Source organism: Hyla sarda, chromosome 9, assembly GCF_029499605.1.
Source record: "Hyla sarda isolate aHylSar1 chromosome 9, aHylSar1.hap1, whole genome shotgun sequence".
Taxonomy (NCBI): Eukaryota; Metazoa; Chordata; class Amphibia; order Anura; family Hylidae; genus Hyla; species Hyla sarda.
The window spans coordinates 68600454-68627796 of NC_079197.1; the positions used below are offsets into that span (position 1 = coordinate 68600454).

Consider the following 27343-nt stretch of genomic DNA (forward strand, 5'->3'; position numbering starts at 1 on the left):
TGTACCTCAATGGGGAGGGTGCAGCTGTGCTCGGGGAGAAGATGGCTAGAAGGGAGGAGGAGTGTTTAAACTAGGGACTGGGGGGGAGGGAACCTACAACATAGAGGGTGAAGATAGTGTAGATAGAGAGGTGGGAATTATAAATGTACCTGGGGGTGGAGCGGAGGGAGGGGTTAGAATAGTTAATAGGAATAGGCTTCATAGGAAAATAAAACTTAACCCTTGAAGCCCATTAACCCCAATAACATAAAGGATGGAAATGTAAAGTGTATGTTCACAAATGCCAGAAGCCTAGCAAATAAAATTGGGGAGCTTGAGGCCTTGATACTGGAGGAACATATTACATAGTTACATAGTTAGTACGGTCGAAAAAAGACATATGTCCATCAAGTTCAACCAGGGAATTGAAGGGTGGGGTGTGGCGCGATATTGGGGAAGGGGTGGGATTTTATATTTCTTCATAAGCATTAATGTTATTTTGTTTAATACATATACTTATATACATTTATCATATCCCCTGTTAAACTTCTCTTCTCAAGACTAAACAATTGTAACTCCTTTAATCGCTCCTCATAGCTAAGATGTTCCATGCACCCTTTCCAGCTCCACAGTGTCCCTTTTATGGACTGGTGCCCAAAACTGAACAGCATATTCCAGGTGAGGCCGTACCAATGCTTTATAAAGGGGGAGTATTACGCCCCTGTCCCTCGAGTCCATGCCTCTTTTTATACATGACAATATCCTGCCGGCTTTGGAAGCAGCAGCCTGACATTGCATGCTATTCTGTAGTCTGTGATCTACAAGTACACCCAGATCCTTCTCTACCAGTGACTCTGCCAGTTTAATCCCCCCTAAGACATACGACGCATGCAGGTTATTAGTACCCAGATGCATAACTTTACATTTATCCACATTGAACCTCATTTGCCAAGTGGATGCCCAGACACTTAGTCTATCCAAGTCATCTTGTAACCTATACACCTCCTCTATAGACTGTACCATGCTACAAAGCTTGGTGTCATCTGCAAAGATAGAAACAGAGCTGTTAATGCCATCCTCTATATCATTGATAAATAAATTAAACAACAGCGGTCCCAGTACAGAACCTTGGGGTACACCACTAATTACCGGGGACCAATCAGAGTACGAATCATTGACCACCACTTTCTGGGTACGATCCATGAGCCAGTGTTGAATCCAGTTACAAACTAAAATTTCCAAACCCAAAGACCTTAACTTACCTGTCAGACGTCTATGAGGGACAGTATCAAACCCTTTAGGAAAATCCAGAAACACTATATCCACAGCCATTCCTCTGTCAAGGCTTCTACTCACATCTTCATAAAAGCAAATTAGATTGGTTTGACAACTTCTATCCTCAGTAAACCCATGCTGGCTATCACTTATAATACAATTATCCCCTATGTATTCCTGTATGTAATCCCTTATAAGTCCTTCAAACAATTTACCCACAATGCACGTTAAACTTACGGTCTATAGTTTCCTGGGGAAGACCTAAAGCCCTTTTTGAAGATTGGCATCACATTCGCCTTGCGCCATTCCCTTGGCACAATACCAGACACCAGTGAATCTCTAAATATCATGAACAGGGGTACAGATATTACTGAACTTACCTCTCTAAGAACTCTTGGGTGCAATCCATCTGGCCCTGGAGATTTGCTTACATTTATATTACTTAACTTACCTTGTACCATCTCTACATTAAGCCAGTTCAGTACATTACATGATGTGCTACCAGCACTGACCTGGCCAATGTCAGCTCCTCCTTCTTCCCTAGTATATACAGAACTAAAGAACCAATTCAGAAGCTCCGCTTTCTCTTTATCGCCTGTGACAACCTCCCCATTATCATTATTAATGGGTCCTACATGCTCTGTCCTTGGTTTTTTTGCATTTATATATCTAAAAAAATATTTAGGATTAGTTTTGCTTTCTTTGGCCACCTGTCTCTCATTTTGAATTTTTGCTGTTTTTATTACATTTTTACAGATTTTATTAAGCTCTTTGTACTGTTTAAATGTTATAGCTGACCCATCAGATTTGTATTTTTTGAAGGCTATTTTTTTGTTGTTTATTGCTCTTTTAACATCATTTGTCAGCCATGTAGGATTTAGTTTTAATCGTTTATATTTGTTCCCCTTTGGTATATATTTAGCTGTATAGTTATTTAGAGTTGATTTAAAGATGTCCCATTTACCTTCTGTATCAGTATTTGAGAACACCTCCCCCCAGTCTATGTCCTGTAGTGCAGTTCTCAGCCCAGGGAAGTTTGCCTTTTTAAAGTTATATGTTTTTGCCTTCCCCGCCTGTCTTTGTTTTCAAAAGTAACTATATTGTGGTCGCTATTACCAAGGTTTTCCCTCACAGTTACATTACCAACCAGCTCTGCGTTGTTGGAAATGATCAGATCCAACAAGGCATCACTTCTTGTTGGGTCGTCCACAAACTGGCCCATAAAATTATCCTGCAATAAATTTAGGAATTGTCGCCCCTTTGTAGTTTTAGCCAACCCCGGACCCCAATCTATATCTGGATAGTTAAAATCTCCCATTATTACCACTGTACCTGCTCGAGCGGCCCTCTCTATTTGTTTATGCAGCCGACCTTCTATCTCTTCAGTGATAGTAGGGGGTCTGTAGATTACACCAAGTATTATTTTTTCAGTATTTCCCTCCTTTTGTAATTCTACCCACAATTATTCCACATCCTCAGAATCATCACACACTATGGCATCGTTCACACTGACTTTCATACCACTTCTAACATACAGACAGACTCCACCTCCTTTTCTGTTCATTCTATCTTTGCGAAACAATGTAAACCCCTGCAGATTGACAGCCCAGTCATGCGAGGAGTCCAGCCATGTCTCAGTGACCCCAACTATATCAATATGTTCCTCCAGTATCAAGGCCTCAAGCTCCCCAATTGATTGATATTGATATAGTTGGGGGTCACTGAGACATGGCTGGACTCCTCACATGACTGGGCTGTTAATCTGCAGGGGTTTATTACCAGACTGACTACCTCAAGGGATCTGGCGCTTGGAATAAGTTCAGTTTTTGTTTCTTCTGCTGCCCATACCATTACCGGACCAGACGCTGCCTGGGATCGGGGGAATCAAGCTGCAGGATCCCATTCTATGATATATGCGATATCAGATGTTGTGCTCTGAGCGCAACACCACAGGGTGAGTGTTATTACCAGCATCACCCTACCTGTGCTTAACGTACTTCACCAGGGGCGCTTTTGTGTTCCTTTTTTTTTTTTCTCTCTTTATCTTTATAACCTTGATCCTGGAACAGAATATGTAGTCTAGAGAATAGACTTTTCAGCTGATTCTCTAGGTTGCTGAGAGGCATCAGAGAAATTGGTGGAGCTTGAAGCTAGTCTGCCTCTGGCCCAGGATTGTAGTTGTCGGCAGAATTCTATTCCAGGAGATTATTTACTTGCACCGAGGTAAACGGAACGTATTTATAAAGAGTTTCTGAAAGAGGTTTTTCGGATCCTTTAATACCACCATAGGTAAGTGGTATTGACATAGTTTTAGGTGGACTGGATTCACCAAAACTATGCAGGAGATCTCTGGAATCATCAGGCTGTATGGGCAAAAGTTTAGTTGACGTGGATCTGGGTAATCCATGTTGTAGGCTATCTGAAACATCATGTGGCATTGGGTGTTTACCCAAGAGTTTAGGTTTGTTGAACAAGTTGATAGCATTCACGAGAGCTTGGACTGTTTCGTATGTTTTAGAGATAAGCCTGATTTCTTGCAAGGTTGGTATTGGCTTGTGATGTTTAATACAGGACACTATTGCATTGGCACAGATATTAGGAGGAAATACAAAGAGTCCAGAACTGATGGGTGGAATGGCCAGAGAGGAAATTTCCTTCTCTTCAGCTAGATCAATAATGTGATGTATTGTGGACTGAAGCTGCCTTATGCAGGCATCATGTTGGGCAGAGGAATATCTGGGACCAACAACATGTATTATCATGTTGCAAGGCAGTGTCCCAGAGCCTGTAATGGCCAGTTGGGAGGTTGAAATGGGCCCTTTTTTGTATTACCAACAGATCAGAGTCATGCTGTATACTATTCCCCCCTGCATGCACTAAGGCAGCAGCAAGGCCAACATAATGCTGAAGATACGGATTTGCAGGGTTAACTATAGCTTGCACTTCCTTGGTTTCTATGGAACCCATGCCAATCCGGAGTAGGGTGTTATTCCAGATCTTTGTTCCCAGGGCCAGATGAAAATTTTCAGACACCCTACTTGATCTAATGGTTTGATACATGGTACTATTGGAGGTATTGGGAGGCTCATGAAATTACACCTCAGTAGGTGTGATTGTATTAACAGATGAAAGTGGTATCTTTCCTGGGCACTGATGATGATGATCATCATTGATAGGAGACTGATGATGATGATCAGTGATAGGAGACTAAAACTGTGCATGAGGTTCATCTTGGGCTGGAGGACTGTCTTCACTGGGTAGAGAGGTCTGACTTCTTGGTGAGGCACAGCAATTATTAGCAGAATGAAATACTGAGCTTTCCGGTGAGGCCTGATCTGGGAGTGTGTGGGTTTGATTTGGGTATAGGCCAGTGATCTGGTCATTACGTACAAAGCAACCCCCATCCTGAGTCATAGCTGAAAAGAGATCAAGTGCTATAGCACTAGGATGACTGCTAGAGGAAGTTCTATTTGGAAACCTTCCAGCAACTGGCAAGTCCTGTTTGGGTGTACTGGATGAGGGCTCATTACAGAGAGTAAGTAGATTGGGTAAGCCCATATGGCTGACAGTAGAGGAAATGGATGAGGCAGCAATTCCTGGTCCTCCAAGAGGGCTGACAGCACAGGAAGTGGGGCGAGCAATACTTCCTGGCACTCCAACATGGCTGACAGCACAGGAAGTTACTGTAGTAACATGGCCACCACTAGACGGAGGTTGAATAGCATATAGTGGGGTGGGTGCATTTTTTTTTCCATTTTTCCAGTATACGGAGGTGCTGTGGCAGTACATGGTGCTGTTCATTTGCACAGGCTTGGCCACAGGAAACACAGTCTTTTACTGAAGGCAGATTTTGCTTACCACAACGGAGACACAACCAACAGCTAGGATCATCATCATTATCGAGCGATGATGCGTCTCTATCTCTGTAATGAAAATACATAATCACATTGCTCTTCTTATCTCTGTACTCCTCCTCCACATAACCTTCTTTAGCAATAGCACATGAAGTATGGTGCCATGCCTGGGCGGATGCCAGCAAATCATTAGCTTCTAGAATCCCTTTATGCTTCTTAATGACTTCAGACCATAAATCTTGGTGTAATCTGCCCTTTTCATGAATGCCACACATACGTTTTTTTCATTTTTTCAAGATGCTTCTTCCCTTCACTGTGCATGACTATTGCATGTGCCTCTAAATATCCAGGGACAGAAGCAATCTGACTTTTAAACAAAGACGGCAAAGTGTTCATCTTTATCTCCAAAAGTCAATCAATGCAAGAACTGAACAATTTTAAATCTTTTTATTTTATTTTATATATATTTTTTTAAGTCTCAGGCTGAGTAAGGGGTTGCAAATTACCCTATTAACAAAAAACTCTCAGTGGATTGGCCAAACAAATTGATACTAAACGCCAAACCAAAAGGGACCTAGAACTCAAAAATCTACGTCACTCATACTTCCTTGACAGAATCCACTAAATTAAAAGTCAAAAATTAAATTAAATCAAATCAGGAAGAGAAAAAATTTATTTTTAAAGACTCAAAAAAATCAACGAGTCTCTCACAGTTAAATCCCTGCCATGATTGTTATTGTTGGCATTAAGAACCAAATTTGACCTTGCTTTGGTACACTGTATACAGCAGTTGCTGATAAGGAACTCACAGCTAACTAAGAGAGAAAAAAAATTGTTTTTATAAGCCTTCAAGTTTGTGACAGGCAAAAGGAAAACAAATCTCTGCTTTTGCCTTCTGAACCTATTTAAAGTGGCAGTCAATCACAAGCGACTAAAAACAGAGAACAAGAGAACAACACAGCGGAAATATCTCTGTCGCTAAGAGTTAAATCCTAGAGAGTCCACTTAGGCCGTCCAGACTCCCACAAATCTACCCAAAACACAAATAAGACTACAGATTCATAAAATCTGCAGGCTTATCGTGTTTTCGTGGGGTTGATCACTCCCCTAGTTTGGGTAATAATGGGTTGCCTCAGGCGGCTCAAAGTGTCGCTCCACTGGATCTGTATCTTCCCTCAAGTGTGATTCCAGATCCCACCGCTGCCACCAAATGTTAAGGATGGGTTAATGTAATCTGTGAGTGACAACCGCTGTACTATTTTGCCGATCGTCAATGTAAGAAAATTCACACCAGGCCTGGTTGGTTTGAGTTTCCTCCATGGAGTTCTCTTTATTATCCGGAAATCCCATTAGTTTTTTTTACAATCTGACAAAAAGGGGAAGGGTAAAGGGTAAAACAATGCATCGTTCTATATGCTGATCAATGCTGGTCATTTGAGCATGACGTAGCATAAGTCATTTATGTTGGAAGCCCTCTAGCTTGGGATTTCTCCATCTTTCCACAAAGCCCAATGTTTAGACTTCTTGTATCCATAGTCTAGATCTCTAGGTTCTAGTGTTGATTACAGGCAAAGAGCAGCTAAAATGTTTTGAATTAAGAAAAGCAAAGTTCTTCTGCAATATTTAGCAATAGCATATAGCATTTTAGCAAAGGCATATGAGTATTGATATAGCGATCAATATATCTGTTACGCCGAGCGCTCCGGGTCCCCGCTCCTCCCCGGAGCGCTCGCAACATCCTCGCTACGGCAGCGCCCCGGTCAGACCCACTGACCGGGTGCGCTGCGATACCGCCTCCAGCCGGGATGCGATTCGCGATGCGGGTGGCGCCCGCTCGCGACGCGCACCCCGGCTTCCGTACCTGACTCGCTCTCCCTCGGTCCTGTCCCGGCGCGCGCGGCCCCGTTCCCTAGGGCGCGCGCGCCGGGTCTCGTCGATTTAACGGGCCACTGCGCCACTGATTGGCGCAGTGGTTCCAATTAGTGTCTTCACCTGTGCACTCCCTATGTATACCTCACTTCCCCTGCACTCCCTCGCCGGATCTTGTTGCCCTTGTGCCTAGTGAAAGCGTTCCCTTGTGTGTTCCTAGCCTGTGTTCCAGACCTCCTGCCGTTGCCCCTGACTACGATCCTTGCTGCCTGCCCCGACCTTCTGCTACGTCCGACCTTGCTTCTGTCTACTCCCTTGTACCGCGCCTATCTTCAGCAGTCAGAGAGGTTGAGCCGTTGCTAGTGGATACGACCTGGTCACTACCGCCGCAGCAAGACCATCCCGCTTTGCGGCGGGCTCTGGTGAATACCAGTAGTGACTTAGAACCGGTCCACTAGCACGGTCCACGCCAATCCCTCTCTGGCACAGAGGATCCACCTCCTGCCAGCCGGCATCGTGACAGTAGATTCGGCCATGGATCCCGCTGAAGTACCTCTGCCAGTTGTCGCTGACCTCACCACGGTGGTCGCCCAGCAGTCACAACAGATAGCGCAACAAGGCCACCAGCTGTCTCAACTGACCGTGATGCTACAGCAGCTACTACCACAGCTTCAGCAATCATCTCCTCCGCCAGCTCCTGCACCTCCTCCGCAGCGAGTGGCCGCTTCAGGCCTACGACTATCCTTGCCGGATAAATTTGATGGGGACTTTAAGTTTTGCCGTGGCTTTCTTTCACAATGTTCTCTGCACTTGGAGATGATGTCGGACCAGTTTCCTACTGAAAGGTCTAAGGTGGCTTTCGTAGTCAGCCTTCTGTCTGGAAAAGCTCTGTCATGGGCCACACCGCTCTGGGACCGCAATGACCCCGTCACTGCCTCTGTACACTCCTTCTTCTCGGAAATTCGTAGTGTCTTTGAGGAACCTGCCCGAGCCTCCTCTGCTGAGACTGCCCTGCTGAACCTGGTCCAGGGTAATTCTTCCGTTGGCGAGTACACCATACAATTCCGTACTCTTGCTTCTGAACTATCCTGGAATAATGAGGCCCTCTGCGCGACCTTTAAAAAAGGCCTATCCAGCAACATTAAAGATGTTCTGGCCGCACGAGAAATTCCTGCTAATCTACATGAACTCATTCATCTTGCCACTCGCATTGACATGCGTTTTTCCGAAAGGCGTCAGGAGCTCCGCCAGGATATGGACTTTGTTCGCACAAGGCGTTTTTTCTCCCCGGCTCCTCTCTCCTCTGGTCCTCTGCAATCCGTTCCTGTGCCTCCCGCCGTGGAGGCTATGCAAGTTGACCGGTCTCGCCTGACACCTCAAGAGAGGACACGACGCCGCATGGAGAATCTCTGCCTGTACTGTGTCGGTACCGAACACTTCCTGAGGGATTGTCCTATCCGTCCTCCCCGCCTGGAAAGACGCACGCAGACTCCGCACAAAAGTGAGACAGTCCTTGATGTCTACTCTGCTTCTCCACGTCTTACTGTGCCTGTGCGGATATCTGCATCTACCTTCTCCTTCTCTACTATGGCCTTCTTGGATTCCGGATCTGCAGTAAACTTTATTTTGGCCTCTCTCATCAACAGGTTCAACATCCCGGTAACCAGTCTCGCCAGGCCCCTCTACATCAATTGTGTTAACAATGAAAGATTGGACTGTACCATACGTTACCGCACGGAGCCCCTTCTAATGTGCATCGGACCTCATCAAGAAAAAATTGAGTTCTTGGTCCTCCCCAATTGCACTTCCGAAATTCTCCTTGGACTACCGTGGCTCCAACGCCATTCCCCAACCCTGGATTGGTCCACGGGGGAGATCAAGAGCTGGGGTACCTCTTGTTTCAAGGACTGCCTTAAACCGGTTCCCAGTACTCCCTGCCGTGACCCTGTGGTTCCCCCTGTAACCGGTCTCCCTAAGGCCTATATGGACTTTGCTGATGTGTTTTGCAAAAAACAAGCTGAGACTCTACCTCCTCACAGGCCTTATGACTGTCCTATTGACCTCCTCCCGGGCACTACTCCACCCCGGGGCAGAATTTATCCTCTGTCCGCCCCAGAGACTCTTGCTATGTCTGAGTACATCCAGGAAAATTTAAAAAAGGGGTTTATCCGCAAATCCTCCTCTCCTGCCGGAGCTGGATTTTTCTTTGTGTCCAAAAAAGATGGCTCCCTACGTCCTTGCATTGACTACCGCGGACTTAATAAAATCACGGTAAAGAACCGCTACCCTCTACCTCTTATCTCTGAACTCTTTGATCGCCTCCAAGGTGCCCACATCTTTACCAAACTGGACTTAAGAGGTGCTTATAATCTCATCCGCATCAGGGAGGGGGACGAATGGAAAACGGCATTTAACACTAGAGATGGACACTTTGAGTATCTGGTCATGCCCTTTGGCCTGTGCAACGCCCCTGCCGTCTTCCAAGACTTTGTTAATGAAATTTTTCGTGATCTCTTATATTCCTGTGTTGTTGTGTATCTGGACGATATTCTGATTTTTTCTGCCAACCTAGAAGAACACCGCCAGCATGTCCGCATGGTTCTTCAGAGACTTTGAGACAACCAACTTTATGCCAAAATGGAGAAATGTCTGTTTGAATGTCAATCTCTTCCTTTCCTAGGATACTTGGTCTCTGGCCAGGGACTACAAATGGACCCAGACAAACTCTCTGCCGTCTTAGATTGGCCACGCCCCTCCGGACTCCGTGCTATCCAACGTTTTTTGGGGTTCGCCAATTATTACAGACAATTTATTCCACATTTTTCCACCATTGTGGCTCCTATCGTGGCTTTAACCAAGAAGAACGCCAATCCTAAGTCATGGCCTCCTCAAGCGGAAGACGCCTTTAAACAGCTCAAGTCTGCCTTTTCTTCTGCTCCCGTGCTCTCCAGACCTGACCCATCTAAACCCTTCCTATTGGAGGTTGATGCCTCCTCAGTAGGAGCTGGAGCAGTTCTTCTACAAAAAAATTCTTCTGGGCATGCTGTTACTTGTGGTTTTTTTTCTAGGACCTTCTCTCCGGCGGAGAGGAACTACTCCATCGGGGATCGAGAGCTACTGGCCATTAAATTAGCACTTGAGGAATGGAGGCATCTGCTGGAGGGATCAAAATTTTCAGTTATTATTTACACCGATCACAAGAATCTCTCCTATCTTCAGTCTGCCCAACGGCTGAACCCTCGCCAGGCCAGGTGGTCTCTGTTCTTTGCCCGGTTTAATTTTGAAATTCACTTTCGCCCTGCCGATAAGAACATTAGGGCCGATGCTCTCTCTCGTTCCTCGGATGCCTCGGAAGTAGAGCTCTCTCCGCAACACATCATTCCTCCTGACTGCCTGATCTCCACTTCTCCAGCCTCCATCAGGCAAACTCCTCCAGGGAAGACCTTCGTTTCTCCACGCCAACGCCTCGGAATCCTCAAATGGGGTCACTCCTCCCATCTCGCAGGCCATGCGGGCATCAAGAAATCCTTGCAACTCATCTCTCGTTTCTATTGGTGGCCGACTCTGGAAACGGATGTTGTTGATTTTGTGCGGGCCTGTACTGTCTGTGCCCGGGATAAGACTCCTCGCCAGAAGCCTGCTGGTCTTCTTCATCCTCTGCCTGTCCCCGAACAGCCTTGGTCTCTGATTGGTATGGACTTCATTACAGACTTACCCCCATCCCGTGGCAACACTGTTGTTTGGGTGGTCGTTGATCGATTTTCCAAGATGGCACATTTTATTCCTCTTCCTGGTCTTCCTTCAGCGCCTCAGTTGGCAAAACAATTTTTTGTACACATTTTTCGTCTTCACGGGTTGCCCACGCAGATCGTCTCGGATAGAGGCGTCCAATTCGTGTCAAAATTCTGGAGGGCTCTCTGTAAACAACTCAAGATTAAATTAAACTTTTCTTCTGCTTATCATCCTCAATCCAATGGGCAAGTAGAAAGAATTAACCAGGTCCTGGGTGATTATTTACGGCATTTTGTTTCCTCCCGCCAGGATGACTGGGCAGATCTTCTTCCATGGGCCGAATTCTCGTACAACTTCAGAGTCTCTGAATCTTCTTCCAAATCCCCATTTTTCGTGGTGTACGGCCGTCACCCTCTTCCCCCCCTCCCTACTCCCTTGCCCTCTGGTTTGCCCGCTGTGGATGAAATAACTCGTGATCTTTCCACCATATGGAAAGAGACCCAAAATTCTCTCTTACAGGCTTCATCACGCATGAAGAAGTTTGCTGATAAGAAAAGAAGAGCTCCCCCCATTTTTTCTCCCGAAGACAAGGTATGGCTCTCCGCTAAATATGTCCGCTTCCGTGTTCCCAGCTACAAATTGGGACCACGCTATTTTGGTCCTTTCAAGATCTTGTGCCAAATTAATCCTGTCTCTTACAAACTTCTTCTTCCTCCTTCTCTTCGTATTCCTAATGCCTTTCATGTCTCTCTTCTTAAACCACTCGTCATCAACCGTTTCTCTCCCAAACTTATTTCTCCTACTCCTGTCTCCGGTTCTTCAGACATCTTCCCCGTAAAGGAGATACTAGCCTCCAAAAAGGTCAGAGGAAAAACTTTTTTTTTAGTGGACTGGGAGGGCTGTGGCCCTGAAGAGAGATCCTGGGAACCTGAGGACAATATCCTAGATAAAAGTCTGGTCCTCAGGTTCTCAGGCTCTAAGAAGAGGGGGAGACCCAAGGGGGGGGGGGGGTACTGTTACGCCGAGCGCTCCGGGTCCCCGCTCCTCCCCGGAGCGCTCGCAACATCCTCGCTACGGCAGCGCCCCGGTCAGACCCACTGACCGGGTGCGCTGCGATACCGCACCCAGCCGGGATGCGATTCGCGATGCGGGTGGCGCCCGCTCGCGATGCGCACCCCGGCTTCCGTACCTGACTCGCTCTCCCTCGGTCCTGTCCCGGCGCGCGCGGCCCCGCTCCCTAGGGCGCGCGCGCGCCGGGTCTCTGCGATTTAAAGGGCCACTGCGCCACTGATTGGCGCAGTGGTTCCAATTAGTGTCTTCACCTGTGCACTCCCTATGTATACCTCACTTCCCCTGCACTCCCTCGCCGGATCTTGTTGCCCTTGTGCCTAGTGAAAGCGTTCCCTTGTGTGTTCCTAGCCTGTGTTCCAGACCTCCTGCCGTTGCCCCTGACTACGATCCTTGCTGCCTGCCCCGACCTTCTGCTACGTCCGACCTTGCTTCTGTCTACTCCCTTGTACCGCGCCTATCTTCAGCAGTCAGAGAGGTTGAGCCGTTGCTAGTGGATACGACCTGGTCACTACCGCCGCAGCAAGACCATCCCGCTTTGCGGCGGGCTCTGGTGAATACCAGTAGTGACTTAGAACCGGTCCACTAGCACGGTCCACGCCAATCCCTCTCTGGCACAGAGGATCCACCTCCTGCCAGCCGGCATCGTGACAATATCAGAATATTATAGACCCAACACTATCAGTGCTCTTTGGTGTCCCTGTCCCACTAGATCCCAAATTATGCTAATTTGGTACGCAAGATGTCTGGACCCATGACCCATCACCAACATATATTCCTTAGAGAATCCGTGTTTTTGGCCAGAAAAACTATTGTGATAGGGTGGATCGGCCCATGGCCTTCCACTGACAAGTATGTATGTTAGTATGGAAAGCCCTGGTAACTATTGATGTCCCCTTCGAGTACTTGGGGGGGGGGGGTGTATCAAAACCTGTCCAGAGGAAAAGTTGCTGAGTTGATCAAAAAGTTTTGATAATTCTGTCCCTCATTGTGTTAGATAATAGAGGCTGTTCACACAAATTTCATAAGTTGTGGGGGGGGGGGGGGGGGGGCGTGGTGTAATTCCTCACTCAATAACTAAACCCCAAGCCGATATCTACATCATAGAGACTCATGCTTGCCTTATCTGTCCCCTTGAGTTGAGTATCATTAACTTGCTGTATGTGCCATACCATTGTTGGTTCTGAGTAAATCTCTGTACTTATCTACAGGTAATCTGCTCTCATTAGTTGTATATTATATGTACATCATACCATTGCACTGTATACACTGGCTGTGTAATTGATTTAAGATTTGTTCTTCTTTTTATACATTGTTATAAAACTAGGTTAAAAAGTCATTTCTTACCTATTTTTTACCTTCTGCAATATCACTAATAAAAATGCTAAACAGAATAGGTCCAAGTACAGAATTCTGAGGTACCCCGTAGAGTAACAAGACCTTGCTCTGAATATTCTCCATTGACTACTATCCTCTGTTGTCTGTCACTCAGCCACTGCCTAATCCATTCAACAATATGGGAGTCCAATCTCAAAGACTTCAGTTTATCGATACGTCTTCTATGTGGGACAGTGTCAAAGGCCTAAATACATTCTAGATAAGCATGGTCTACTGCACCTCCTTGTTCTATTATTTTAGTCACAAAGGTGGTGGCCCCAACTTGATGACTGTCTCTTTACTGTAGTCTAAAGTCAGAGCTAAGTTCTAATGCCAGTGAGTAGTGCCGGTGTGAGGCGCAAAACTGCACCCCGTGCATTTTTACATCGGGCCCCTCAGTTGTCCAGAGATTTTCGAACATGCAATGAGGGGAGGGGGAAGGCGGAGCTGTGCAGGATGCAGTTCTGCACCTCCCTCAGCCCTGTACACAGCTCCCTCCTTGTCCCTCCCTCAGGAGGAGGACATAGATTTTCACAGCCCTACTCCTGGATGGAGATTTTGATAACTGTGAAAATCTACGTCCAGGGGGCCGAGGGAGCGGGACTGTGGGAATCCCTCTACTGCCGAGGGAGGTGCACAGCCCCCCTGGATGTAGATTTGAACAATGGCTCAGTGACACAACCACAAGTAGAGATTTTTACAGCTCTGCTCCTGGACGTAGATTTTCTCGATCAAAATCTCCATCTAGGAGTGGGGCTTTGAAAATCTACATCCCTCCTCTTGTCCTGACGGAGGGGCGAGGAAGGAGCTGTGTATGGGGAGAACTGCGTCCTGCCTATCTCTGCCTTCCTTCTCCCTTCGCTGTATGTTTGGAAATCTCCAGACAGCTGAGGGAAGGGGCCATTGTAAAAATGCACAGGGCACAGTTCTGCACCTCACACCTGGTAAAAGTCAGATACCAATGGAGGGTCAGATGTCAAGCAAGAGGTCAGATTGCTAGAAGGGAACATTAAAACCAGAACTGGATGCAGGAAACCAAGAGAACAGGCAAGGAGTCAGAACACTGAAAAGTCAACAGAAATCAATAAAACTCATGTGGAGCATTTGGGAATAAGAATCAAAGGCATCTGTGGCCAGGAAAGTGCCTCTTTAGTATAACTGTGCATTATGATAATATAACATCCTAATGATTGCTATTTAGAGGGCAAAATATTGTTGTTTAAGAAAAAATTAATGTGCCTCAATGTATTTTATGATTTATATGTTTCTTTTATGCAGGAGTGTTACTATTCTCTTCTTGGGAATGGAAAATGCTGGAAAAAGTTCAATAATCAAAGTTATAAAAAGAGGTAAATATATGTCAAAAAGAATAAATACAAAATGTATATATATTTAGGCCCACAAAGAGGAGCCCACAAAGATAAAAAAAAAAAAAAATCAGCAATAGCAAACCTTACTTGGTGTAAAAATACATTAACCCATACAGGACCCAGGGCATATGGATACGCCTTGTGTACCTGGGTCTTAAGGACCCATGGCGTGCAGGTATGCCCGAGGGAATTCCGGTCCCCGCGCGCCGGCGGGGACTGGACCTGGGTGACTGCTGATATCTATCAGCAGGCACCGCATGCAAATGCCCAGGGGGGTCATCAGACCCCCCATGTCGGCAATCGCGGCAAATCGCAAGTGAATTCACATTTGCGATTTGCGCGATTCCGGGTCAATATGGGTCTATGGTGACCCGGTAACCTGGAATATAAGGGGGATCGCGGTTGTCCATGACACCGACGATCCCCCTGAAGGGATAGGAGTGTGGGGGCAGGAGTGCCACCCCTCCTATCCCTGCTGTTGGTCATATAGATGTGACGACCAAAAGCACGTGACGACCAAACGGGGTTTTCCCCGTTCTGCCCACCCACAATAGGCAGAGCAGCACGGGGAAACTGACAGGGACCAGCGCCGAAGGTAACTTACTGATCTGCGGAGGCTGCGGGCGATGGTGATCGGCGGGCGGCGATGTCATGCGGCTGGCTCCTTGGATCCCACGGAAGCCGATGAGTTGCCTAGCAACATCTGAAGAGCTACAGTTTGTGACCACTATACAGTGGTCTCTAACTGTAGCCCTCCAGATGTTGCAAAACTACAACTATCAGCATGCCCAGACAGCTATTGGGCATGCTGGGAGTTGTAGTTTTGCAATAGCTGGAGGTCCACAGTTTAGAGACCACTGCACAGTGATCTCCAAACTGTGGCCCTCTAGATCTTGCAAAACTACAACTGCTAGCATGACCACACAGCAGTTTGCTGTCTGTGCATGCTGGGATTTGTAGTTTTGCAACATCTGGAGGGCCACAGTTTGGAGATCACTGTGCAATGGTCTCTAAACTGTAGCCCTCCAGATGTTGCAAAACTGCAAATCCCAGCATGCCCAAACAGCTGTCTCGGCATGCTGGGAGTTGTAGTTGCGTACCTCTAGCTGTTGCATAACTACATCTCCCAGCATGTACTTCGGCGATCAGTACATGCTGGGAGTTGTAGTTTTGCAACAGCTGGAGACACACTGGTTGAAAAACACTGAGTTAGGTAACAGAACCTAACTGAAGGTTTTCCAACCAGTGTGCCTCCAGCTGTGGCAAAAGTGCAACTCCCAGCATGCACGGTCTGTCAGTATATGCTGGGAGTTGTAATTTTGAAACAGTGGGAGGTTTGGCCCCCCCCCCCCCCATGTGAATGTACAGGGTACATCCTCACGGGCAGGTTTATAGTAAGTTTCCTGCTTGAAGTTTGAGCTGCGCCAAATTTTTCGCGAACTCCTAGCGGGAAACTCACCGTAACCTGCCAGTGTGAATGTACCCTAAAAACACTACACTAACACGTAATAAAGGGTAAAACACTACATATACACCCCCTTACACTGTCCCCCTCCCAATAAAAATGAAAAACTGCCATACAATACGTATGGCAGTGTTTCCAAAACGGAGGTTCCAGCTGTTGCAAAACAACAACTCCCAGCATTTCCGGACAGCCACTGACTGTCCAGGCATGCTGGGAGTGTAGCAACAGCTGGAGGCACCCTGTTAGGGGTATGGTAGGCCACTGATTCCCAATGTCCACCTCTATGCAATCCCTAATTTTGTCCTCAAATGAGCATGGCGCTCTCTCACTTAGGAGCCCTGTCGTATTTCAAGGAAACAGTTTAGGGCCACATATGGGGTATTTCCATACACGGGAGAAATTGCACTACAAATTTTGGGGGGCTTTTTCTCCTTTTACCCCTTATGAAAAGGAAAAGTTGGGGGCTACACCAGCTTCTTAGTGTAAAAAAAATACTTTTTATTTTCACAAGTGTTAAAAGGAAAAAAAAAGACCCCCAAAATTTTCAACGCAATTTATCCTGAATACGGAAATACCCCATATGTGCGCGTAAAATGCTCTGTGGGCGCACAACAAGGCTCAGGAGTGAGAGTACACCATGTACATTTGAGGCCTAAATTGGTGATTTGCACAGGGGTGGCTGATTTTACAGCGATTCTGACATAAACGCAAAAAAATAAATACCCACATGTGACCCCATTTTGGGAACTACACCCCTCACGGAATGTAACAAGGGGTATAGTGAGCCTTAATACCCCACAGGTGTTTAATGAAAATTCTTCAAAGTTGAATGGAAAAATGAAAAAAAAAATTTCACTAAAATGCTGGTGTTACCCTAAATTTTTCATTTTCACAAGGGAAAAAAGAAAAAAGACTCCCAAAATTTGTAACCCCATTTCTTCTGAGTAAGAACATACCCCATATGTGGATGTAAAGGGCTCTGCGGGCGAACTACAATCCTCAGAAGAGAAGGAGCGCCATTGGGCTTTTGAAGAGAAAATTTGTCCGGAATTGAAGGCCACGTGTGTTTACAAAACCCCCTTAGTGCCAGAACAATGGACCCCCCCCCCACATGTGACCCCATTTTGGAAACTACACCCCTCAGGTAATGTAATAAGGGGTACAGTGAGCATTTATGCCCCACAGATGTCTGACAGATTTTTAGAACAATGGTCCGTGAAAATTAAAAATGCCCCCAGTTCCAAAGATCTGTCAAACACCAGTGGGGTGTAAATACTCATTGGATTCTGTGAGGGGTGTTGTTTCCAAAATAGGGTCACATGTGGGGGGGGGGGGGTCCACTGTTCTGGCAGCACGGGGGACTTTGTAAATGCACATGGCCCCTGACTTCCATTCAATTTTTTTTCCAAAAGCTCAATGGCGCTCCTTCTCTTCTGAGCATTGCAGTGTGCCAGAAGAGGACTTGAAGTCCACACATGGGGTATTTCCATACTAAGAAGAGATGGGTTTACAAATGTTGGGGGGCATTTTGTCCTATTACCCCTTGTAAAAAATGTTTTCTTTGAGGGCAAACTAGCATTTTAATGAAAAAAATATATAATTTACACATCCAACTTTAACGAAAAGTCATCAAACACCTGTAGGGTGTTAAGGCTCACTGGACCCCTTGTTATGTGCCTTGGGGGGGTGCTCTACATTCACAAAGCTCTAAAATGAGTGTGGTTCACTCTGGAATATGTGCATTCTGTTTTTTTTTTTTATGCAAAGATTTACAATGAGTTTTTACAGACTCACAGGGTGCGCTTGCCTGTTGCTAAGGCTGTGTGGTAAGTTGATGTCACATTTACACTCTTCAACATTGAAAGTGCAAAACCAAGAAGGACAAGATGTAATATAATGCAAATTGAGGAAACAGAAGGAAAGTCATTGGTAGGCAATTGCAAAAGAAGCTGCTACTGTGTTTCTCCGAAAATAAGACCGGGTCTTATATTAATTTTAGTCACAAAAAACACACTAGGGCTTATATTCGGGGTAGGGCTTATTTATGTATTTATGTACATTGAACAACATACATTGTCCCCCAACGTCCCCCCCCCCCCGCCGGTTTATCAGCCGAGCGCTGCACCCCACATCGGAGGACTAATCGTACCATATGTCACCCGCGAGCGCTGCTTCTCTCCCCCCCGCCAAATAATTATCAGCCGCTGCGCTGTTCTTTGTATTCCTGTGCCTTGGCTGTGCAAATATTAAAAAACAAACTTTAACTTACCTTCGTCCTCCATTCCCCCGTTGCTAAGGAACCGGCCTCATGGTCCCTCCGCTGTTCTTGCTGCTTCCTGGAGATGGGAACGTCACAGAGCCTTCAGCCTATCACCGGCCGCAGCGATGTCCCGTCTCTGCCAATGATAGGCTGAGCCCACTGTCATGTAAGAAGCCGGCTGGTTCCTTACATGACAGTGGTCTCAGCCTATCATCGGCTGAGGCGGGACATCGCTGCGGCCGGTGATAGGCTGTTCTTGATGATTTGCATACCCAAGTGCATTAAGTGTGGCAGAACACACGGAATGCACTTCAGACAAGCATTAACCTGTTGGGGATGGGGGGCATACTGGTACGCCCTTGCGTCCTGGTACTTAAGGAGGAAGGGCGTACCTGTACGCACTCTGCATTTCTGATCAACGCTGCTCGCCGGGCAGTGATCGTAACAGGATGCCTGCTGAAATTGTAAGCAGGCATCCCGTGGCAATGCCTAGGGGGGTCCTGAGACCTTCCCCTTCCATAAAGGCATCAAAGGCAAAGTGGGTGGCAGTCCTCGTGTGGCATGGTCCTCAAGCGGCGGTGATCAGGTGAGTGGCCTCTGCAATATCTGGAGCACAGTCCATGTCTGTCAATGCATGCTGAGAGTTGTAGTTTTGCAACAGCTGAAAGTTTGCGCCCCCCCCCCCTCCCATGTGAATGTACAGGGTACATTCACATGGGTGGAGGTTTACAGTGGGTTTCCCCCTTCAAGTTTGAGCTGCAACAAATTTTCTACCACAGCTCAAACTCCCAATGGGACGCTCACTGTAAACCCCCACCCATGTGAATGTACTCTAAAAATACTAGACTACACTTACACAAAATAAAGAGTAAAACACTACATTGGTGTGTGTAGTAAAACACTACACACCCTTACACCCCTCCCTCCATAAAAATGAAAAATGGATCGTACGGCACTGCTTCCAAAACATAGCCTCCAACTGTTGCAAAACAACAACTCCCAGCATTGTCAGACAGCCATTGACTGTCCATGCATGCTGGCAGTTTTGCAACAGCTGGAGGCACCCTGTTTGGAAAACACTGCCGTAGGTTTCTTTTGGTGGCAGAGGCAAGTGTAATGCTTGCATCCGGGTCGGCCTCTATGCAAATCCCTAATTTTGGTCTCAAATGCATATGGTGCTCTCTCACTTTTGAGCACGGTCGTATTTCAAGGTGTCAGTTTAGGGCCAAATATGGGGTATTTCCGTACTCGGGAGAAATTGCATTTCAAATTTTGAGGGGCTTTTTCTCCTTTTAACTCTTATGAAAAGGAAGAGTTGGGGAAGAGTAGCTTTACAAATATATACCCAACAACAAATAATAAAGGGCATTGCTAATGGCAGTGAGCTAAATATTCTGCTTCATGCATCTGATAAGGGCATACATGTTACTCCTTTTAGGAAGGAAGCTACCAATAATTCTGTCCTGATGGTACAGATTCTCTGTACCATCCCAAGCATGTAACCTGAAATATCCCTTGTGAGGAATAGTTTAGACTAACACAGCTGTTTACAGGATGCTTTTGCTGCTCAGTCTGAGCACTTGCATCAGCATCTCTAGGGGCTACCCGTCGAACCTTTCGGACCAGACTTTAAATATGGACTCTTCTGTAGGCAGATATAATCTTTTATTAAATCAAGTTCTAAAAAATTAGGTGAAACTTGTGTTTATTTGTTAAAGCAGACAGTTTAGTCAGATTAGACAGGTCATTTAACGCCATCTTCCCATTCTTCAGCAAGATACGATTTTGGTGAAAATAGTGGTTGAGGACATTCAATATATACCACAGAGGAATTCATATGTGGGTTCTCTTTTATCCTTCAGATTATTTATATCAGAGATTGTTCCTAGTGCTATAGGCACACTTGGTTGGATGTGACAGGAAGTTACAAATATGGACATGGGTGTTGCATCATCTGTTCACACATTCACACATTCACTATACTAAGAATAGGGGATAACTTTTAGATCTTGGGGGGGTCAGACTGGTAGGACCCCTAGTGATCTTCTACTCGGCGCCCCGGCTTTCCTCCAGAATGGGGCATGTTGACCACTGTGCGAAGCGGCATCCGACTAGCCCCTTCCATGAAGCTCTATGGGAAAGCTGGAGTACTGCACTCCAGAATCCCTGGCTCTGCCATAGAGCTACAAGGAGGGGGCATGTCATTCGACACACTCCATTTAGAAGGGGTGCCAAGGTGGCAGTCGGGAGATCGTGGGGGGTCCCAGCAGCCAGACTGACATGTATTCTTTGGAGGGATATAAAAAACAGAAAGTAGAGATAGAGTTCTATTAAAAATGTAAGGGCAACATGGATATTGGCTCAAGCACAGAGGGTGAAGAACCATGGACTCCTATGTGTAATGCATGCAAGACTGCAGCTAAGGACAAAAAAGATAAAGTAAAGTCTGAAAGGAAGCAGCTGTTTCTGGGTGATGGGAGTGTGGAGCTTAAGGAAAATGGTTTTGTGAGATGTCTCCCGGATGCTACTTCTAGAAGAGATAGAAGACATATTCTTAATCTTAATTTTGTTAAGCAAGCAAAGCAGGAAGGGGATGTGGATGTTCTTGTCCATCTAGGGACAAATGACCTGGCTTGCAATGAAGTTTCAGAGGTGAATAAATCTTTTATCACACTTGGTAATGATGTACAGGATTTTGCATCCACTGTTTCATTTTCTGAAGTTCTGCCTGTGCATAATGTTCAGAATGATAGGCAGAGGCGCATTTAGTAGTTCATCTCATGGCTTAGTAAAAGGTGTCAAGAGCAAAGATTTGGCTTTGTGTCTCATCATAGCTCTACTTGGATATATAGAAAGGAACTGTGCAAAAAAGATGGTTTGCATATTTCTCTCAGAGGAACGGATATACTCAGAGAACAATTCCAAGAATTTGCTAAGGAGTATTTAAACTAGGAAAAGGGGGCAAAAGAGTGAAAATCCATGAGTCCAATTGCCCCCGAAACAATGCCAGAACATGTCAGTAGCACAGAAGTTAAGAAATGACAATCTCAGAGTCCCGTCTACAAATGCCCGCAGTTTAGGTCAATAATGGAATCTGAGAATGTAGATTTAGAGGCTGTTCCTGAGACATGGTTTAATGAAAGTAATGACTGGGACATATCCATACCAGGGTACTCTTTATGCAGAAGAGACAGAAAAGGCAAGAAAGGAGGAGGAGTGGCCAAATATGTGAAAGATAGCATAAAATCTAACCTAATATAAGGTAGTGAGGCCAAAATAGTCAGTTTGGGTTATGTTGCAGTTTGGAAATCAGACAGTAAGTCGTGTAGGTGTGATATATAGACCACCAGGCCAAGTTAAAGAATTAGATGATCTACTAGTTGAAGAAATAGCTAAAATCACAATGAAAGGAGTAGCTATCATTATTGGAGACTACAATCTTTCAGTTATTAACTGGAAAACCAAAATAGCTAGTTCTGCCAGGAGTACAGATATTCTAAATTCCCTACTGGAATTATCTCTACAAGTGGTTGAGGCCATTTTGGATTTGTTACTCACAAATGGGGATTTGGTATATGATCTTATTGTAGGTGAAAGCTTGGGATCTAGTGATCACCAGTCAGTTTGGTTTATTATAAGAACAGTGAAGGAGTGACACCACACAAAAGTTTTAGTTCTTAGAAAAACAGACTTTTCAAAAATGAGATTAATCATAAATGAGTCCCTATTAGGCTGGAACAGACTACTTAAAAGATGCATTATTGAAGGCAACAGAAAATTGCATTAGACTTTTCTGTAAAAGCAGAAAAAGGAAGAGGCCATTGTGCTACTCAGCAGAAGTGGCCAAAATCATAAAAAGCAAAAAGCTAGCATTTAGTCATTATAAAACAACCCCGAGCAATGAAGATAGGGAAATCTACAAGACTAGGCAGAAAGAGGGTAAGTTATAAGAACTTCTAAAGCGCAGGCAGAAGAAAAACTAGCTCAGTCTGCGAAAAAAGGGGGCAAGACATTTTTCAGATATATAAATGAAAAATGGAAATGAAAACAAGGAATAACTAAATTAAAAACAAAGGAAGGAAGGTATGCAGAAGAGAATAAAGGGATAGCCGACTGCCTTAATGAATACTTCTGTTCAGTTTTTACAGAAGAAAAAGAAGGAAAAGGACCTCAATTAGGGAGGAAGACTAATGAATCATTTGATGCAAGTGTCTTTACAGAGGAAGAGGTTCTACATTTGCTGTCTAAAGTGAAGACAAATAAGTCACAAGGGCTTGATGGGATACACCCAAAATTATTAAAAGAGCTTAGTGGTGAGCTAGCAAAACCGTTAACAGATTTATTTAACCAATCACTGGTAACAGGAGTCATCCCGGAAGATTGGAAATTAGCAAATGTGCCCATTCACAAGAATGGTAGTAGGGAGGAATCAAGCAACCATAGGCCAGTAAGTCTGACACCATTTGTGGGGAAATTTATGGAAACTGTACTAAAGGATAGGTTTGTGGAATATCTAAAATCCCATGGATTGCAAGATGAAAAACAACATGGGTTTGCTTCAGGGAGAACATGTCAAACAAATCATTGATTTTTTTGACTAGGTGACTAAAATAATAGATGGCAGAGGGGCAGTAGACATTGCATATCTAGATTTTAGTAAGGCATTTGACACTGTCCCACATAGAAGACTTATCAATAAACTACAGTCATTGAGCTTGGACTCCCATATTGCTGAGTGGATTAGGCAGTGGCTGAGTGACAGACAACAGAGGGTTATAGTCAATGGAGTATATTCAGAGTGAGGTCATCTGTACTGGGACCAATTTTGTTTAAAGGGGTACTCCGGTGGAAAACTTTTTTTTTTTATCCACTGGTGCCAGAAAGTTAAACAGATTTGTAAATTACTTCTATTAAAAAATCTTAATCATTCCAGTACTTATTAGCTGCTGAATGCTACAGAGGAAATTATTTTCTTTTTGGAACACAGAGCTCTCTACTGACATCACGAGCACAGTTCTCTCTGCTGACATCTCTGTCCATTTTAGGAACTGTCCAGAGCAGCATATGTTTGCCATGGGAATTTTCTCCAACTCAGGACAGTTCCGAAAATGGACAAAGATGTCAGCAGAGAGCACTGTGCTCATGATTCGGCAGAGAGTTCTGTGTTCCAAAAAGAAAAGAATTTCCTCTGTAGTATTCAGCAGCTAATAAGTACTGGAAGGATTAAGATTTTTTTTTATAGAAGTAATTTACAAATCTGTTTAACTTTCTGGCACCAGTTGATTAAAAAAAAAAAAAAAAGTTTTTCACCGGAATACCCCTTCAATATCGTCATTAGTGGTTTTGCAAAAGGTTTCAATGGTAAGGTATGTCTTTTTGCTGATGACACAAAGATGTGTAACAGGGTTGATGTTCCTGGAGGGATCCGCAAAATGGAAAAGGATTTAGGAAAACTAGAAGAATGGTCAGGACACTCTGGCAACTGAAATTTAATGTGGATAAGCGCAAGATAATGCACCTGGGGCGTAAAAACTCTCAGGCAGAATATAGAATATTTGACACAGTCCTGAGCTCAGTATCTAAGGAGAGGGATTTAGGAGTAATTATTTCAGAAGACTTAAAGGTAGGAAGACAATGTAATAGAGCAGCAGGAAACGCTAGCAGAATTCTTGGATGTATAGGGAGAGGTATGAGCAGTAGAAAGAGAGAAGTGCTCATGCCACTGTACAGAACACTGGTGAGGCCTCACTTGGAGTATTATGTGCAGTACTGGAGGCCACATCTCCAAAAGGATATAGATACTCTAGAGAGAGTTCAGAGAAGAGCTACTAAACTAGTACATGGATTGCAGGATAATAGTGGTTGAAGGACCTGTGTGATGCTGTGGAGGAAGTGGGGCTGAGCTGGAGTGGAGGTCGCATGTCACCCCAGTAGTAAAGAGATTACATATGGAGTGGGTTTGTTACAGTGTGCCACCCCAGTAGTAAGGAGATTACATGAGGAGGAGGTTTGTTACAGTGTGTCACCCCAGTAGTAAGGAGATTACATGAGGAGGAGGAGATTTGTTACAGTGTGTCACCCCAGTAGTAAGGTGATTACATGAGGAGGAGGTTTGTTACAGTGTGTCACCCCAGTATTAAGGAGAGTACATGAGGAGGGGGTTTGTTACAGTGTGTCACTCCAGTAGTAAGGGGATTACATGAGAAGGGGGTTTGTTATAGTATGTCACCCCAGTAGTAAGTAGATTACATGAGGAGGGGGTTTGTTACAGTTTGTAACCCCAGTTGTAAGGAGAATACAATTAGCAGCAGAGAGAGGACTACAACTAACTATATAGGGGCAGGTTGTACCCACATAGTTGTTGAGAGGGACCCGGGCCTACAACAACTATAAGGGGGCAACTATTAACAGAGCGGCCCACCCAAACTATATGGAGCCCCTGCAACCACTTTTGCAATTTAAAGCGTGCTCAAAAGCTGAGAGTTTCATACCCAGTGGGTCCAGGCTGCTATCAGAAGTCATATCCTATGGGTCCAGGCTGAAATCATATCCTATAGGGATAAAATTATTGTGAAAAAAATGTGTAAAAGAAAAAAAAAAGAAAAAATTTGTGTGAATAAGCACCTTCCCTAAAAATAACAGTTCTGGGGCGGAGTCATGTGCATATGGGTGGAGTTGGGGCAGGCCTTGTGCTGTGTAAGGGGCCCCAGAATTTCTGATGGCAGCCCTGCCAGGGACTATTGATAGGATTCAGGTTATTGGGCAGACTAAATGGGCAAAATGGTTCTTATCTGCCGACACATTCTATGTTTCTATGTAAAAAACAAAGACAAGACAGTTGAAAAATAAACTCTTGACTTTTGCATTTGATGATACTCCCCAGAATACTGTCATAGGTAAAGATATTAGACAGTTTTGGTATATGTTGGAGGCTGACCCATATTTGCAGGAGGTAGCACATAACAAACCTAAAATTACCTATATATCATAAGACAGTGGGTAATATTATCAAGGGGAAAATACATAAAAGCCAGATTCAGAAGAATTGGATTATCAAAGCCTTTCCACGTGGTAATTTTGCCTGTTGTCAGTGTTTCTTTATTTCCCTTTAATTCTGGTTTAAAGCATTTTCAATTAGGTGGGATTCATCATAATATTAGAGATTTTTTAACCTGTAGATCATCCTTTGTAGTTTATGTACTCTTTTGTCCATGTGGATTCTAATATGTGGGCAAGACTAAGCACAAATTATTTGCAGAAATAAGTACTGTCTGTACTGGTAAGGGAGCTCCCAAACTTATAGCCCACATAGTGTATCTCCATGGAGGGGATACTTCTATCCTCTGATTTGCTGGCATTTAGAAGGTTAACCCCTTCCCGACCTATGACATACCTGTACGTCATGGGTGGCAAGGCTGTTACGCCGAGCGCTCCGGGTCCCTGCTCCTCCCCGGAGCGCTCACGGCGTCTCTCTCCCTGCAGCGCCCCGGTCGGTCCCGCTGACCGGGAGCGCTGCACTGACATGGCCGTCGGGGATGCGATTCGCACAGCGGGACGCGCCCGCTCGCGAATCGCATCCCAAGTCACTTACCCGTCCCGATCCCCTGCTGTCATGTGCTGGCGCGCGCGGCTCCGCTCTCTAGGGCGCGCGCGCGCCAGCTCTCTGAGACTTAAAGGGCCAGTGCACCAATGATTGGTGCCTGGCCCAATTAGCTTTATTGGCTTCCACCTGCTCCCTGGCTATATCTGCTCACTGCCCCTGCACTCCCTTGCCGGATCTTGTTGCCTTGTGCCAGTGAAAGCGTTTTAGTGTTGTCCAAGCCTGTGTTACCTGAACTCCTGCTATCCATCTTGACTACGTACCTTGCCGCCTGCCCCGACCTTCTGCTACGTCTGACCTTGCCTCTGCCTAGTCCTTCTGTCCCACGCCTTCTCAGCAGTCAGCGAGGTTGAGCCGTTGCTAGTGGATACGACCTGGTTGCTACTGCCGCAGCAAGACCATCCCGCTTTGCGGCGGGCTCTGGTGAACACCAGTAGCCTCTTAGAACCGGTCTACCAGCACGGTCCACGCCAATCCCTCGCTGACACAGTGGATTCACAACCTGTAAGCCGAATCGTGACAGTAGATCCGGCCATGGATCCCGCTGAGGTGCCGCTGCCAAGTCTCGCTGACCTTACCACGGTGGTCGCTCAGCAATCGCAGCAAATTGCCCAACAAGGACAGCAGCTGTCGCAGTTGACCGCCACGTTACAGCAACTTCTGCCTCTGCTACAGCAGCAACCATCTCCTCCGCCAGCTCCTGCACCTCCTCCGCAGCGAGTGGCCGCTCCTAGCCTCCGCTTGTCCCTGCCGGACAAATTTGATGGGGACTCTAGACTCTGCCGTGGATTTCTGTCTCAATGTTCCCTGCATATGGAGATGTTGTAGGATTTGTTTCCTACAGAACGGTCTAAGGTGGCGTTCGTAGTGAGCCTTCTTTCAGGAAAGGCCTTGTCTTGGGCCACACCGCTCTGGGACCGCAATGATCCTGCCACAGCCACAGTCCAGTCCTTCTTCGCTGAAGTCCGTAGTGTCTTCGAGGAACCAGCCCGAGCTTCTTCTGCCGAGACTGCCCTGCTGAACCTGGTCCAGGGTAATTCTTCAGTGGGCGAGTACGCCATCCAATTTCGTACTCTTGCTTCCGAATTATCATGGAATAACGAGGCTCTCTGCGCGACCTTTAAAAAAGGCCTATCCAGTAGCATCAAGGATGTGCTGGCCGCACGAGAGATTCCTGCCAACCTGCAAGAACTTATCCATTTGGCCACCCGCATTGACATGCGTTTTTCTGAGAGACATCAGGAGCTCCGCCAGGAAAAAGACTTAGATCTCTGGGCACCTCTCCCACAGCATCTTTTGCAATCTACGCCTGGGCCTCCCGCCGAGGAGGCCATGCAAGTGGATCAGTCTCGCCTGACCCAGGAAGAGAGGAATCGCCGTAGGGTAGAAAATCTTTGTCTGTACTGTGCCAGTACCGAGCATTTCTTGGTGGATTGCCCTATTCGTCCTCCACGTCTGGGAAACGCACGCACGCACCCAGCTCACGTGGGTGTG

The 27343-nt window shown here is 45.8% G+C and overlaps 1 protein-coding gene across 1 annotated transcript in view; it reads left to right on the top strand.

Annotated features, from left to right (window-relative positions):
* ARL13A (ADP ribosylation factor like GTPase 13A) overlaps positions 1–27343 on the top strand; it is a 253573-nt gene that overhangs the window by 60019 nt on the left and 166211 nt on the right. Inside the window, exon 2 of the mRNA XM_056540554.1 lies at positions 14433–14503. Within this exon, the coding sequence (XP_056396529.1) occupies positions 14433–14503 (71 nt within the window). The remainder of the gene's footprint in view (positions 1–14432; positions 14504–27343) is intronic.